The 15,685-nt window shown below is 59.3% G+C and overlaps 3 protein-coding genes across 10 annotated transcripts in view; 1 reads left to right on the top strand and 2 right to left on the bottom strand.

Moving 5' to 3' along the window:
• Positions 1 to 1,006, bottom strand: part of RASAL1 (RAS protein activator like 1) — a 13,348-nt gene extending 12,342 nt beyond the window's left edge. For all 5 annotated transcript variants that reach the window (XM_071571714.1, XM_071571716.1, XM_071571715.1 and 2 more), the window contains exon 1: positions 504 to 1,006. In XM_071571714.1, coding sequence (XP_071427815.1) covers positions 504 to 610 — 107 coding nt within the window. In that variant the 5' untranslated portion in view covers positions 611 to 1,006. The remainder of the gene's footprint in view (positions 1 to 503) is intronic.
• Positions 1,007 to 2,269: 1,263 nt separating this feature from the next.
• WSB2 (WD repeat and SOCS box containing 2) lies at positions 2,270 to 6,521 on the top strand. Of its 2 annotated transcripts, none has more exons than XM_071571721.1 (9): positions 2,270 to 2,356; positions 2,581 to 2,752; positions 3,520 to 3,752; positions 3,913 to 4,044; positions 4,468 to 4,568; positions 4,769 to 4,941; positions 5,389 to 5,502; positions 5,924 to 6,031; positions 6,238 to 6,521. In XM_071571721.1, the coding sequence occupies exons 1-9, from the start codon at positions 2,341 to 2,343 to the stop codon at positions 6,398 to 6,400; spliced, it is 1,212 nt and encodes a 403-aa protein (XP_071427822.1). In that variant the 5' UTR covers positions 2,270 to 2,340; the 3' UTR covers positions 6,401 to 6,521. The 2 variants fall into 2 exon arrangements, with proteins under 2 accessions (XP_071427822.1, XP_071427821.1); XM_071571720.1 differs by having other exon boundaries at positions 3,517 to 3,752.
• A 786-nt stretch (positions 6,522 to 7,307) lies between these two features.
• On the bottom strand, positions 7,308 to 12,300 carry RFC5 (replication factor C subunit 5). Of its 3 annotated transcripts, none has more exons than XM_071571711.1 (11): positions 12,226 to 12,300; positions 12,003 to 12,067; positions 10,476 to 10,612; positions 9,680 to 9,759; positions 9,298 to 9,371; positions 8,543 to 8,702; positions 8,355 to 8,436; positions 8,154 to 8,283; positions 7,880 to 7,957; positions 7,743 to 7,797; positions 7,308 to 7,620 (listed from the first exon to the last, which is right to left on the bottom strand). In XM_071571711.1, the coding sequence occupies exons 1-11, from the start codon at positions 12,255 to 12,257 to the stop codon at positions 7,524 to 7,526; spliced, it is 990 nt and encodes a 329-aa protein (XP_071427812.1). In that variant the 5' UTR covers positions 12,258 to 12,300; the 3' UTR covers positions 7,308 to 7,523. The 3 variants fall into 3 exon arrangements, with proteins under 3 accessions (XP_071427812.1, XP_071427813.1, XP_071427814.1); XM_071571712.1 differs by having other exon boundaries at positions 10,476 to 10,607; positions 12,226 to 12,242; XM_071571713.1 differs by lacking the exon at positions 12,226 to 12,300 and having other exon boundaries at positions 10,476 to 10,661.
• Between the last annotated feature and the right edge of the window lie 3,385 nt (positions 12,301 to 15,685).

The following is a 15,685-nucleotide window of genomic DNA, read 5'->3' as shown; positions in this document are numbered from 1 at the left end:
CCACTGTCCGCAGCCGTTCCCAGCTGCCCAGCCCTAGGAGCGGCCGGCGGTGCCAAGTTGGCACATCCGGAGTTGCCCGGGACTGCCGAGCGGTGTCCGCGGGTCAGGGGCAGGCAGGGGTGCCCCTGCACTCCCCTGCTCAGCACCCCTTCCTCACAAAGGGTGCAGATGCCCAGCAGGTGTGGGGGTGCAAGGGGGCTGCACCCCCCCCGGTGTTACCCACAGCCTTGGGGGTGCCCACCCTACTGGGGGGCAGCAAAGGACTTGGGGGGGCTCATATACCTCTGGTGGGGGGGCTGGCAGTCCCTACACCCCCTGACGCCCACTTTGGGGGCAATGGGTCACTGCAATGGGTACAAGCAGGGACCCCCCCCCAACACCATACGGAGGGCAAAGCACCCAGGGAGAGCAGAACACCCAGTACCCCCTCCCCCCCCCCCACTCCTCCCGGCGGGGGTGTCGGGGGGAAACTGGGGGGTCGAGAGCCCCCCTGAGCCACTCACACGTCCTTGGCGGGCAGGTCCTTCCCCTCCACCACGCGGCAGCGCAGCGAGGTGGTTTTGGCCATGCCGGCGAACTTCGAACTTCGGGGTGGCACCTCGGAGTGCATGGGGGGCTGCGGTGGGTGCCCTGAGCCCCTCTCAAACCGGCGGCGGGGCTGTCAGCACCGGTCTCCTCCTCCTCCTCCTCCGCCGCTTGTCGCCGTCTCTTCTTCCTTTTTCCTCTTCTCGGTTGTTTTTCTCGCCGCTTCGCTCCCACCTGCGCCCGAGCAGCGGGCGAGGGCCAAGGCGGGCACAGCTCGGGTGGGCTGGCGTCGTGCCCACCGGCTCACCGGGAGCCCATCGGGAACTCGCCGTGGGGGTCCCATCGCGGCAAAGCCGCCCCCCGGTTCTAGCGATGGGGAAACTGAGGCACGGGGCTGTGGCACAGCGGTGGCACCTGGGTGGGGGGCTCCTGTCCCGTCAGAGCTGAGGGGCACAAGGGCTGGGCGGCCCCCCAGGGTGAGAGGCTCTGTCTGTGCTCCAAATGGGGAGGATGCCAGGGGTGTGCGCTGGTCCTGGGGATGAGACAGCTGCGGGGGGGCTGCGAGCATCCAAGACCCCCATGGGACCCTCCTGGGTGCCCCCAGCCCTCAGGAGGGGGGGATGTGCTGAGTGAAAATGGGGAGACTCCAGCAGATCCTGGGGTGCCTGTGGGTGCAGCACCCTGATCCCATCACTCTCTGCACCCCGATTCTCTGCACTGGGGACCCCCCAGGGGGATTGGAGAGCGCTGTAGGGTGAGGGGTGTCCTCACTGCCCTGGTGCCCCCCCGCCCCGCTGCCAGGCATAGCGGGGGGCACGATGGGGCTGGAGGGGTGCGGGATTCAGGGTGCGGGGGTGGGCTGGGCAGATGTCTCCTGCCGTGACTCACCGGAGGCATTGCCAGGGTGGGCGTCACCGAGTGGGTGCGGGGTCTTGGGAGGGCTGCTGGGGGGTGCTGATTCTTGGGGGGCTCAGTGGGGAGGAGCTGGTCCTTGGGGGGCTGCTGGTTGGGGGGCTCAATTTGGTCCTTAGGGTGTAGATGTTAGGGGGGGTCGATGTGGGGGTGCTGGTCCTTCGGGGGGTGTCACTGCAGGGGGTTGTCACTCTGTGGGTGCTGGGGGTGGTCTCAGCGCCGGTGGGGTGTTATTATTATGGGTGCTGGGTCCTGGGGTTGGTCTCAATGCCGGGGAGTGTCCCCGTGTGGGTGCTGAGTGAGTCCCTGGGGCTGTCCCTGCCCCATTCACCCCCAGGGGGAGGGGGAAAGTCTCGGTGCCGCCCGGGGGGTCTGCTCCCCATCCCCGTCCGCCCCATCCCCGCGGCTGCCGGGTGGTCCCAGCCCCATCCCAAGGGGCTGTTCCCTGTCCCCATCCCAGCTCCATTTCGGGGGGCTGTTCCCGGTCCCCCATCCCAGGCAGCCCCGGGCCCATCCCGGGGGGCTGTTCGCGGTCCCCCAGCCCCATTCCAGCCCCATCCCGGGGGACAGTTCCAGGTACCCCATCCCAGGCGGTCCCAGCCCCATCCCGGGGGGCTGTTCCCGGTCCCGCAGCCCCATCCCGGGCGCTCCTAGCCCCATCCCGGACACTCCCAGCCCCATCCCGGGCGCTCCCAGCCCCATCCCGGACACTTCCAGCCCCATCCCGGACACTTCCAGCCCCATCCCGGACACTCCCAGCCCCATCCCGGGCGCTCCCAGCCCCATCCCTGCGCGGGGCGGTGCCGGAGGAGGCGGCCCCGGGTCCCCTCCCCGCCGCTTCCGCCGCCGCCGCCGCCCTGGGCCGGGCGGGCCCGGCGGGGCCGAGCGGGCGGCGGGGCCGCCATGAAGCCGAGCGGGGGTGAGCGGGGCCGGGCGGGACGGAGGCCTGGGCAGGAGGTTCAGGCTCTGGAGGTGTCGCGGCTCTCGGGGTGACGGGGCTCTCCGTGTGTCGCGGCTCTCGGGGTGTCGGGACTCTCGGGGTATCGGGACTCTCGGGATGTCGGGATTCTCGGGGTGTCGGGACTCTCGGGGTGTCGCGGCTCTCGGGGTAACGGGGCTCCCCGGGTGTCGCGACTCTCGCAGACGAGCCGGTGCTGCTGGCGGAGCTGAAGCCGGGCCGGCCCCAGCGCTACGACTGGAAATCCAGCTGCGAGACCTGGAGCGTCGCCTTCTCCCCTGACGGGGCCTGGTTCGCCTGGTCCCAGGGACACTGCGTGGTCAAGCTGATCCCCTGGCCCCTGGTGGAGGCCGAGCTGTGAGTCGGGCAGTGGAGCGGGGAATGGGTTGGGTGGGAAGGGACCTCAAAACTCATCCAGTGCCACCCCTGCCATGGGCAGGGACACCTTCCACCAGCCCAGGTGGCTCCAAGCCCTGTCCAGCCTGGCCTTGGACACTCCCAGGGATGGGGCAGCCACAGCTTCTCTGCCCAGCCTGTGCCAGGACCTGCCCACCCTCACAGCCAGGAATTCCTTCCCCACATCCCATCTATCCCTGCCCTCTGGCAGTGGGAAGCCATTCCCCTTGTCCTGTCCCTCCATGTCTTGTCCCAAGTCCCTCTCCAGCTCTCCTGAAGCCCCTTTAGGCCCTGGAAGGAGCTCTCAGGTATCCCTGGAGCCTTCTCTTCTTCAGGTGACCCCCCCAGCTCTCCCAGCCTGGCTCCAGAGCAGAGGGGCTCCAGCCCTGGAGCATTTCCGGGGCCTCCTCTGAAGTCCCTCCAGCAGCTCCATGTCCTTTTGATGTTGGGATCCCAGAGCTGGAGGCAGCTGTGCAGGTGGGGTCTCACCTGAGTGGGGCAGACGGGCAATCCCCCTTCCCCTGCTGCCCACACTGTGGGATGAGCCCAGGGCACGGAGGACCTATCCAGCCTCTCATCCACCAGCCCCCCGTTTGTTCTCAGCAGGCGATCCCTTCATTCCCCAGCCTGTATTGATACCAGGATTGCCCAGTTTGGGGTGTGAGGGGGTTCCCAGGGCCTGCCTGGGGCTCTCAGGGTGAACACCCATTCCTGCTTCCCCCCAGCAGCTGCAAAGCCTCAGAGCGCAAGAGCCGGGGAGGAAAAGCCGAGGCCAGGAGCCGTGGCGTGGCCAAGGAGAAGACACTGGAGTGTGGCCAGATCGTGTGGGGCTTGGCCTTCAGCACCTGGCCAGCGGCTGAGGAGGGGGAGACAGATCCCACCTGTGCCGTGGGGCTCCCCTGCCTGGTCCTGGCCACTGGGCTCAACGATGGGCAGATCAAGGTCTGGGAGGTGCAGACAGGTGAGTGGGCCTTGCTGTCATGGCTTCAGGCTGCTGTCTCTCCCCTTGTCCCCCTGTGGAAGGATATCCCATCTCCATCCTTCCCCATTACCTCCTGTCCCTGAGGGCACTGCCTCGTTCCCCATGGAGGGATGGCACCGAGCATGGCTCCTCTCTGCAGGGCACCTCCTCTTCAGCCTCTTGGGGCACCAGGATGTTGTCAGAGACCTGAGCTTCGCTCCCAATGGAAGCCCCATCCTTGTGTCTGCCTCCCGGGACAAGACCTTGCGTGTGTGGGACCTGAGCAGAGATGGTAGGAGTGTGCAGGGATGTCCCTGTGCTGGGACAGCCCTGACTGAAAAGGGGGAGAAACCCACCTTGGTGGGAGATGGTGGGACAGGACCTTTGGGGACAGTATTTGAGACAGAAGGGGACAGCCCTGTGACAGGGAACAGAGCCATCCCCTTCCAGGTTGGGTCTGGGAGGTGCAAGAGAGGGTTGCAATTAGGCAGAGCTTGGGATGTGCCCGGGGAACCCCCAGCCCAAGCTGGTCAGAGCACAGTGCTAATAACACCAAGGTTGTGAGTTTGATCTCTGTAGGGGCCATTCCCTTACAAGCTGGACTCAATGATCCCTGTGGGTCCCTTCCAGCTCAGAATATTCTGTGATTCTGTGAACTCCCGCTGGGAGCTGCATGTCCTGCTCCCCTCTGGTGACACATGTCTGCTGTCCCCAGGGCGGCAGGTGCAGGTGCTGTCGGGCCACATGCAGTGGGTGTATTGCTGCTCCATCTCCCCAGACTGCAGCATGCTCTGCTCATGCTCTGGGGAGAAGTCGGTGAGTCCTGTGGAATGGGAGCCATCCGCGTGTCCTGCTGAATCCAGGGCTCCCCTTGACCCTCTGTGTCCATGGGAGAAGGGGCCGGGCCACACCCGCCCTTGCTCCTCAGCCATCCAGGCTCTGCATGGAGCTGGGAGTTGGGAGTGGCTCAGACCCTGGGAGATGCTCCCAGCCTGATCCCCTGTCCATATCCACAGGCACTGCTGTGGAGCATGAGATCCTACACCCTCATCCGGAGGCTGGAGGGGCACCAGAGCAGTGTGGTGTCCTGTGACTTCTCGCCGGACTCCGCGCTCCTCGTCACCGCGTCCTACGACGCCTGTGTCATCATGTGGGACCCCTACACCGGGGAGCAGCTGAGGACCCTGCGGTACGGGGAGGGGGACACCATGGGGAGGGGACAGGGCAATGCTGGGGGGCCTTTTAGGGCTGGGTGTGGTCTTCCCTCCTAGCTGGGCACAGCCACCACCTCTGTGCTGTGGTACAGAGCCGGGGGGACATCGTGGGAGGGGGCAGAGCAATGCTGTGGGGGATTTTAGGGATGGATGTGGCCTTCCCTCCTAGCTGGGCGCAGCCACCACCTCTGTGCTGTGGTACAGAGAGGGAGAACATGATGGCATGGGACAGAGCAATGCCATAGAGGTTTTTAGGGATTTTTAGGGGTGGATGTGGCCTTCCCTCCTAGATAGGCACAGCCACCTCCTCTCCTCCAAGGCCAGGGGCAGGATGGGGGTCTGGCTTGCCAAGTTTGTCCGGTACTGGGGAGGGGGCTCATGGCAGCCCAGGGCTGATGCTGGGATGTTCTCCCCACCTGCAGCCACGTCCCCTTGCACTCCACACTGGATTACAGCAGTGAGATCCACACCAGCTCCCTGCGCTCCGTCTGCTTCTCCCCTGAGGGTCTCTACCTGGCCACGGTGGCAGATGACAGGTGAGTGAACCCCTTGGGGACCCACAGAGGGTCCCAGGAGGAGACCAAAACAAACCAGGAGCTCAGGATGTGGGGAATAGACCTTGTGTACCAGGTCCCCAGCAATTCCCAGAGGAGGGAAAAGGGCAGACAGCTGGTGACACCATGGCTTGGCTGTGGAAAGGGGTAGCAAGGCCAGGGCTGTGTCACCCCTCGGAGCGATGAGTGAGGGCCCATGGCCTCCTGCATGTCATGCCACCCTTGCTGTGCCCCTCAGCATGTCACTCACTCTGCAGGGGACACTCCTGGGATGCTCCAAGACCATGGAAAGCAAATCCTTGTCTAAGTTTGCGTGCCTTCAGGTGATCCCAGAGGCTTTGTTTTGGCAGTGGGTGCTGCGTGGATGTGGACTTGGGATTGTGTCCTCTCCCTTTCTCCATAGGCTCCTGAGGATCTGGGCGTTGGAGCTTCGCTCTCCAGTGGCCTTTGCTCCCATGACCAATGGTCTGTGCTGCATATACTTCCCTCATGGAGGTTTCATTGCCACAGGGTGAGTAAACAGGGGAAGAGGGTGGAGAAACAAGTGGCTGCTCCCTCCTCCTGCAGCTCTGGGTCTGTTCAGCGAATTTTGGGCTTCTCTGGGGGTGCAGGATGGTTTTCCTGGACTGGAGAATGTGTGGTTGTGGCAAGTTCAAGGATATTTGGGGTAACTGGAATTTCTGCCCCGTGCTTATGGTTGGTTGGGTCCTGTTGCAGGACCAGGGATGGCCACGTGCAGTTCTGGACGGCTCCGAGGGTGCTCTCGTCGCTCAAGCACTTGTGTCGCAAAGCTCTGCGCACCTTCCTCACGACCTACCAGGTGCTGGCGCTGCCCATTCCCAGGAAACTGAAGGAATTCCTCACTTACCGGACTTTCTAAGGCAGCAGGGAGAGCTGAGGCGCGGAGGTGAGGGCCCTGTGCCTGGTGGCAGGGCTGGGCCTGGGCCAGAGGCACCGCAGGAACGCTGAGCCGTGAGCCGTGGGGGAGAACCGCCGCTCCCCCGGTTTTGGGGCTGTGTGTGGGGATGTGGAGGGATTTTTTCGGTGTAATAATACTAAAACCCAGCAAAAACACATGCAGAGGGCGAGGGGCAGAGCTGAGAGGGGACACAGGACCCCTTGTCCCCGCTGGCTGCAGGGTTTGGGTCAGGTGCTTCTGCTTCCAAGTGCAATGGTGTGGGGTGAAGGTGGAGCAGCCTCAGTGTGAGTAGGGCTGTTGTCATTTGTACGAATTTGGGGCTAAACCACTCCCAAAACATCCACCTGCTCCGGGATCATCACTCAGTCCTGGTGGAGCACAGGCTGTGCTGCTCTCCCAGTGTGGGCAGGAGCTGGGCAAGCCCAGGCAGGTCTCTGTGGACTCAATAAAAAATGATTCCTCATGATTTCCCTCCTGGCTCGCAGAGGTGACCTGGCACATGGGCTGTGTGGCAGAGCAGTTTGTGTCCAGCAGTGTGTGAAGGTGGGACTTGGGGCTTCACTCCACCTCCAGCTCCCATTGTTTTTTCTCCATGCTGGAGCGTGGCACTCAGGCAGCCCAGTTTCCAGACATGGAGCAGTGTGGTGGTGTGTGGGTGTCCCTCTCCTCCAGCTTAGCTGGTGGTGGGAGCAGCACATTCCCTGTGTGCTGGAGGGCTTGGTTGAGGCTGTGATGGAGAAGACAAGGAATGTCTCCTCCAAACACCCCCAGGGGTGTTCTTTTCCCTTGTGAACAGCTGAACACAGAAAGCTGGTGGTTTCCTAACCCACCACCTCCCTCCAGGATGAAAAACAAGACCAGTGCAATGTGCTGGGCTTTAGAGGCACCTGTATTTCCTGATACAGCTTGGGAATATTGCTACCTGACTCTTGTCCCCTGGCTGTGGGCCCCAGGCTTCCAAAAAAGGAAGGAAAAGCTGCAGGGGAGCAGCTCCAGGCGGGGAGCTGCTCCAGGTGGGGAGCTGAGGATCTCTCCCATCTCCACTGAGATCCAGCAGTACAAGCAAGGATCCACCCAGCAGGACTCAGGCTTCAGCCACCACCAGGTCCCTGGTGACTTGGAAAGCAGCGATGAGGGAGCTCAGCTGGATCTTCTCGCTGGTCCCAGCAGCCAGCCGGTACCTGGAGCAGGGGCCAAGGGCAGGGTTGGGTGGGTGCCCCCCAAAGCCAGGGGCAAGGCTGGGGTCTGCCAGCAGTGCCCATTGGGACCCAGCACAGAACCCTGCACAGGGGGTGACACTTACTCGATATCTGCCATCTTGATCAGCAGCTGGATACGGATGGAGGGTGGGAAATCGACTGTGGAGAGAAGGAGACATGTCACTGTGGGCTGAGGGGACATTTGGCTCCCTAGGGTCAGCCAGGCCCTCCGTGTCCCTACCTCTGTGCACGAAGAGGTGGAGCTCAGTCAGGATGTCCTGCAGGGCCAAGCCCTTCAGTGTCTTCAGCTCTGTGATTTCTGGGATGCCAGCGAGTCAAGGGGTTGCTTCCAGGCTTTTCCCCATGAGATCCCTCTCCTCATCCCCATAACAACCCTGAGGAGCCTCCCTAGCAAGCAGCACCCACTGCAGCCAGAGCAGGACATCACAGGATGGAGATCCGAGAGAAAGGGCAGGATTTATCCCAGCAGGGAATGGCCCCAGGGCAAAGGATACTGCGATAGGCGGTGGAAAAGTCCTGGTTCAGCATCCAGTCGAGGATGTTGGCAATGTCAGACTTGAGGGGGTGTCCCGTGCAGGTGTAGACGTTCTCCTCCGTCACCTTCCCGAAGGCCATGGAGGTGCTCTGAGGAAGAGGAAGGTTGCTGAAGGATGAAGAGGCCCCTCTGGGTCAGGGGCCCATGGCCACGGTCCCACCTGCAGGATATTGAGGGCCCTGCGCATGTCACCGCTCGAGAGTGTCACCAGAGCCTTCATGCCATCCTCAGTCACATCCACCCTGGAAAACAACACCTGGGGCTGCACAGGGAAGTGGAACCGCAGGAATCTGAGCCTGAAGCTCTGCTCCACGTAGGGAAGGTGGACAAAAGGAGCCCCCCACTGACCCCTCCTCCTGGATAACGTGTTGGAGCCGCGGCACCATCAGCTCCGGGGTGAGGGGGCCGAAGCGGAAGCGCGTGCAGCGGGACTGCAGCGCGGGAATGATCTTGGAGAGGTAGTTGCAGATGAGGCAAAACCGAGTGTTTTCTGTGAACTTCTCAATCACTGCAAAGAGGAAGGAGGAGTGGATGGTGCTTGGCTGCTGCCTTATCCCCAGTCCTACCATGTGCCAGGCTGGATGGGGCTGATGGGATGCCCATGGTGTGGGATTGCCAGTGTGTGGGATTCCCAAGGGGTGGGATTGCCAGTGTGTGGGATTCCCAAGGGGTGGGATTGCCAGTGTATGGGATTCTCAGGGGTTGGGATTCCCAAGGCATGGTACTCCCAGGATGGGGGATTCCCAGTGTTAGATTCCCAAGGAGTGGTATTTCCAGTGTGGGATTCCCAAGGGTTGGGATTGCCAGAGTGTGGGATTCCCAGGGGTTGGGATTGCCAGGGTGTGGGATTCCCAAGGGGTGGAATTGCCAGTGTGGGATTGCCAGCGTGCAGTATTCCCAAGGGGTGGGATTCCCAGGATGGGAGGTTCTCAGTGTAGGACTGCCAGGGTGTGGGATTGCCAAGGTGTGGTATTCCCAAGGGGTGGGATTCCCAGGATGTGAGATTCCCATGCTGGGATTCCCAGGGGTTGGGATTCCCAGGGATGGTATTCTCAGGATGTGGGATTCCCAGTGTGGGATTCCCAAGGGGGGTGTTCCCTCACCTCTCCTCAGGGCGTTCTGAGCATCCTGGGTCATGGCATCAGCTTCATCCAGGATGACGAGCTTGAAGCCTTTCCTTAAAAAGGGAGGGGAAAAGGGAGTGGGTTTGGTCCTAACTGTGGGTTTGGTGCTGGAGAAGGGACAGCTGGAATATTTATTCCCAGCCTGACTCCTGAGGAGCCCTCCTTCCACTCCAGACTGGCATTCTTATCCTTACTACCCTCATCCTCCCTGTGCTCTGGGCACATCTTCCCCCTGCCCCATCACAGTGCCCACCCCAGGACCCCCCAGATCCCCTTGCCAATCCAAGCACGGGGGCAGCTGTGCCAGGAGTGGGGGTGCCAAAGGGATGGGAAGATTTGGGAATCACAGGCCCAGACTTACTTAAAGATGGTCCTGGTGCTGGCGAAGCTCAGGATGGGCCCCCGGACGATGTCAATGCCACGGTCGTCGGAGGCGTTGAGCTGGGGGGGATGGATGGTGTGGATCCGTATCCCTGCTGGGGTGGGCACCGGGGGTGGGGGCACCCCCATCCCATTCCACCCCAGCCCACCATTTCTCTTCCCAGCCCAGCTTATCCCTTCCTGTCTTGTCCCATCCCACACCACTCCAGCCTATCCCATTCCATCCCTTCCCATCCCATCCATCCCACACCACCCCTTTTCTTGTGCCACCCTATCCCTTCTCTCCCCATCTCTTCTCTCCCCATCCCTTTTCATCTCATCCCACCTCATCACTTTCCATCCCATCCCATCCCATCCCATCCCTTTTCATCCCATCCCTTTTCATCCCACCCCTTTTCATCCCACCCCTTTTCATCCCACCCCTTTTCATCCCACCCCTTTTCATCCCATCCCTTTTCATCCCATCCATCCCTTTTCATCCCATCCCATCCCATCCCATCCCATCCCATCCCATCCCATCCCATCCCATCCCATTTTTCCATCCCATCCATCCCTTCTATTCCCATCCCACCCTTCCTTTCCCCACACCAGTTTCTCTCTTCCCATCTTGTCTCATCACACCCCAGTCTATCCCACGCCATTCCATCCCTTCTCTTCCCACCCCATCCCATTCAATCCCCTCTTCCCATCCCACACATCCCACCTATTACTATCCCATCCCATCTATCCTACTCCATCCCTTCTCTTCCCATGCCACCCCTGCCATTCCCGCTCACCTCCAGCACCATGGAGCCGAATTCCCTGTCCCGGTACAGCTGCCTGGCACAGGCCAGGATGGTGGATGTCTTCCCTGTGCCAGGCGGGCCATAGAGGAGCAGATGGGGGAGCCGATCCTCGCTGATGAACCGCTGCACTGCGGACACCGGGATATCGGGATACGGGGACGACAGAATATCGGGACACTGGGATATGGGGACACCAGGATATGGGGATATCGGGATGTGGGAACACCAGGATATCGGGATATCGGGATGTGGGAACACCAGGATACGGGGATATCGGGATATGGGAACACCAGGATATGGGGATATCGGGATATCGGGATATGGGGATATCAGGATATGGAGACACTGGGATATGGAGACAGCAGGATATGGGGACACCAGGATGTGGGGACACTGGGACATGGGGACACCGGGATATGAGGACATTGGGATATGGGGATATCGGGATATGGGGATATTGGGATATGGGGACACTGGGATATGGGGATATCAGGATATGGGGATATCGGGATACGGGGACACCAAGATATCGGGATACGAGGACACCGGGATATTGGGATACGGGGACAACGGAATATCGGGACACTGGGATATGGGGACACCAGCATATGGGGATATCGGGATGTGGGAACACCGGGATACGGGGATATCGGGATACGGGGACACTGGGATATGGGGATATGGGGATATCGGGATATGGGGATATCAGGATATGGAGACACTGGGATATGGAGACAGCAGGATATGGGGACACTGGGACATGGGGACACCAGGATATGAGGACATTGGGATGTGGGAACACCGGGATATGGGGATATCGGGATATGGGGACACTGTGATATGTGGATATTGGGATATGGGGATATCGGGATACGGGGACACTGGGATATGGGGACACCAGGATATGAGGACATTGGGATGTGGGAACACTGGGATATGGAGACAGTGGGATATGGGGACACCAGGATGTGGGGACACCAGGATATCAGGTTGTGGGGACACTGGGATACGGAGATACCAGGATATGGGGACATGGAGATATTGGGATATGAGAACACCGGGATATAGGGACACAGAATACCGGAGTATCAGGATATGGGGACACTGGGATATGGGGATACTGGGATATCAGGACAGCAGGATCCCGGGGTATCGGAACACCGGGATATGGGGATATCGGAATATGGGGACACTGGGATATGTGAATATCGGGATATGGCGATATTGGGATACGGGGACACTGGGATATGGGGACACCAGGAAATGAGGACATTGGGATGTGGGAACACCGGGATATAGGGACACAGGATACCGGAGTATCAGGATATGGGGACACTGGGATATGGGGATACTGGGATGTCGAGATATCGGGACACTGGGATATCAGGACAGCAGGATCCCGGGGTATCGGGACACGGGGATATCGGGATATGGGGATCCCGGGGTATCGGGACACGGGGATATCGGGATACGGGGATCCCGGGGTATCGGGACAGCCGCTCGGGCGGGGGGTGTTACCGGTGCTGAGGATATCCCGGTGAGACACGAGCTCCGACAGCGCCTGCGGACGGTACTTCTCCACCCTGCGGCGGGGAGGACAAGGAGCGGGGTCAGTGGCGGCGCAGCGCCCGCCGCCGTGTCCCGTTATCCCCTTGCTATCCCGTTGTTATCCCGTTATCCCACTGTTATCCCGTTATCCCACTGTTATCCCACTGTTATCCCGGTCCCGGCCCCACCGTACCAAGGAAGGTTCGCGCTGCCCGCCGGCGCCATCCTGCGAAGTCTCGCGAGAGCGCGGGCGGGGCGGGGCGGGGCGGGCTGAGGTGAGGGCGGGAACGGCCGGGCGGGAATGGCCGGATCGGGAATGACGGGACCGGGAATGGCCGGATCGGGAATGGCCGGGCCCGCTGGATCGGGAATGACTGGACCGGGAATGGCCGGATCGGGAACAGCGGGATCGGGAATGGCCGGACCCAACGGCCTGCGCCGGGACGCTGCGGGCGTGGAGCGGCCACGGCTCTGCTGAGCAGCCTGGCCAGGGCCTGCCCACCCTCACAGGGAATAATTCCTTCCTCAAATCCCACCTATCCCTGCCCTCTGGCAGTGGGAAGCCATTCCCCTTGTCCTGTCCATCCATCCCTTGTCCCCAGTCCCTCTCCAGCTCTCCTGGAGCCCCTTTAGGCCCTGGAAGGGGCTCTCAGGTGTCCCTGGAGCCTTCTCTTCTCCAGGTGACCCCCCCAGCTCTCCCAGAGGGGCTCCAGCCCTGGAGCAGCTCCGGGGCGTCCTCTGGACTCTCCAGCAGCTCCACGTCCTTCCTGTGCTGGGCCCCAGGGCTGGACAGTGTTCCCACTGGGATCCCACCTAAACAGGGCAGAGGGGGATGTGGAAAGTTACAATTGTTTATCAAGCAGGATATGCTGAGCTTGCAGACAATGTATATGCCCTAAGAAAATGTTAAACCGCAGACTGGCTTGTGTAACTCACACGAGTTGCCAGTTTGCACAGATCATCCCCCAGCACAGATAACCATTTAAGGAAGGAGGTGTTCTAGACACTTGAGGAAGACTTCTGCCTGCCTTCGGCCTTGTCATGGGTTCACCCAGGTGGGCCTAGATTTGGGCTCTGAAGTCTGGACTAGGCCAAAGCTGTCAGCTGACTTGAGCTGGGCTGAGCCAACAGCTGACCTCTTCTAGCCAGTAATTTTGTATTCCATACCACATCATGGCATCATCTCCAGGGAAGCAGGAACCAGTGTGGGAGTGGTTAAGGCAGTCTCTTCTCAGCCTCCTCTTGGGAGGACACACGATGCTGTCCCAGGGGGGATGGAGAGGACCAGGCCCACCACTGGCTCACAGGGTATCTCAGGAAAGTAAAATGTGTTGTTCTGGGTCTCTCCTTTCTGCTTGAGTTTGTCTCCCTGGGGAATAAGTCTTTTCTTAAGTAATGTGTAGTTAGGACAGCAGAATTTGTGTGTTCGTTAAGAAGTTGAGGTGAGGAACTTGTTGTTGCAGATTTGTGTGAGTGTATATTTGTACTCTCTTCTAATTGTCTCTTTCTGTCTGTGAAAAATATATGTAGATTTAGTATAAATGCAGTTTGAAGTGTTTTTTTTCCTTTCCCCTCTCTTTTCCTCCCTTTCCCTGGTGTCAGGAGGGAGGCTTTTCTCTCTGTGCTTGGGGGAGTTGGCAGTTGCTTATCTCAAACCAAGACAGTTAATGGTGCCGAAACCCGGGATGTCAGATGATATGAAATACCTCTCTGGCTGCTTAAGCCAGATGATACCTGTCCCCTCTAATCTGTGTCACACCCTTTGAGGCCTGCTAAAAACTGAGGCCTAAATGGGGACCTATGCTGACTAAAGCCAAAACTACTACAGGCCTCGACGACCACCAGGAGGCAGAAAAGACCCCTTAGCAACAACAAAAACATGGGCAGAGTATCACAGCGAAACCACGAACATGGAACTGAAGTGCTGATGAAAAGGAGGAACTCGGAACTGAAGGCCAGTTGGTGGGACAGACATTCCCCTGGCCACCCAGCACTGCATTTTGCCCACTTGCTTGCTTGCTGTTATGGGTTTAGTCAGGTGGGCCTAAACTCAGGTTTTAAAGTTCAGCTAGGCCTGGGATTGTCAGCTGATTTAAGCTGGGCTGAGCTAGCTCACAGCTGACCTTTTCCAGCCAATAATATTGTATTCCATACCATGCTACATCATCTCAAAGGGGGTAAAATCCAGTGTGTGGGAGTGGCTTGGTCAGTTCCATCCTGGCTGCACTAAGAGGAGGACGTCTGGCAGCTCCTCTGCTATGCCAGGCCCTGCTCCTGTTGCCTGTGTGTGGTAGTTTTGGCTTTAGTCAGCATAGGTCCCCATTTAGGCCTCAGTTTTTAGCAGGCCTCAAAGGTTGTGACACAGATTAGAGGGGACAGGTATCATCTGACTTAAGCAGCCATAGAGGTATTTCATATCATCTGACATCATCAGGAAGTGTGGGGGAGTATAACAAGCAAGGTGGGAGGAGTCTGGCCCTCTCTTCGGTCCGTTCTTCTGACCAGGACGGTTCCCTCTCCCTGACTGCTGATATCAGGCCCTGCTGCCGGTCCCACGTCTGTTTAGCCGGGGACGTGAGCACATTCCTGTTAATTCCTCTTTCCCTCTTGCTGGGAGGTTTCCTCTGGGGAGGGGGTTTGGTTGGTTTGGAGTTTCACCTGTTAGCTGGGGTGACCTCGGTGAGCCTGTGGTTGTTTCCTGTCACTATGTGCTATTTCATATTCTGTGTTGAGCTCTCCTCTTCTCTGTATAAACATAAACCCCTCACTGTGTCCAAAGCCTCGTTTCTGCTGTTTTCCCTCACTCTCCTGCTCTGGGAGTGGACTTTTTGACTGGGTACCAGGCAGTTGGCATTTTGCCAGCTCAAACTATAACAGCCTGGGATTGTCAGCTGATTTAAGCTGGGCTGAGCTTGCTCACAGCTGACCTTTTCCAGCCAATAATATTGTATTCCATACCATGCTACATCATCTCAAAGGGGGTAAAATCCAGTGTGTGGGAGTGGCTTGGTCAGTTCCATCCTGGCTGCACTAAGAGGAGGACATCTGGCAGCTCCTCTACTATGCCAGGCCCTGCTCCTGTTGCCTGTGTGTGGTAGTTTTGGCTTTAGTCAGCATAGGTCCCCATTTAGGCCTCAGTTTTTAGCAGGCCTCAAAGGTTGTGACACAGATTAGAGGGGACAGGTATCATCTGACTTAAGCAGCCATAGAGGTATTTCATATCATCTGACATCATCAGGAAGTGTGGGGGAGTATAACAAGCAAGGTGGGAGGAGTCTCTGTTCTCTTCGGTCCCTGCTTCTGACCAGGACGGTTCCCGCTCCCTGACTGCTGATATCAGGCCCTCCTGCCGGTCCACGTGTCTGCTTAGTCGGGGACGTGAGCACATTCCTGTTAATTCCTCTTTCCCTCTTGCTGGGAGGTTTCCTCTGGGGAGAGGGTTTGGTTGGTTTGGAGCTTCACCTGTTAGCTGGGGCGACCTCGGTGAGCCTGTTGTTGTTTCCTGTCACTATGTGCTATTTCATATTCTGTGTTAAGCTCTCCTCTCCTCTGTATAAACATAAACCCCTCACTGTGTCCAAAGCCTCGTTTCTGCTGTTTTCCCTCACTCTCCTGCTCTGGGAGTGGACTTTGTGACTGGGTACCAGGCAGTT

This window comes from Pithys albifrons, chromosome 17 (assembly GCF_047495875.1).
Source record: "Pithys albifrons albifrons isolate INPA30051 chromosome 17, PitAlb_v1, whole genome shotgun sequence".
Taxonomy (NCBI): domain Eukaryota; kingdom Metazoa; phylum Chordata; class Aves; order Passeriformes; family Thamnophilidae; genus Pithys; species Pithys albifrons.
This window is presented reverse-complemented; position numbering and strand designations above follow the sequence as displayed.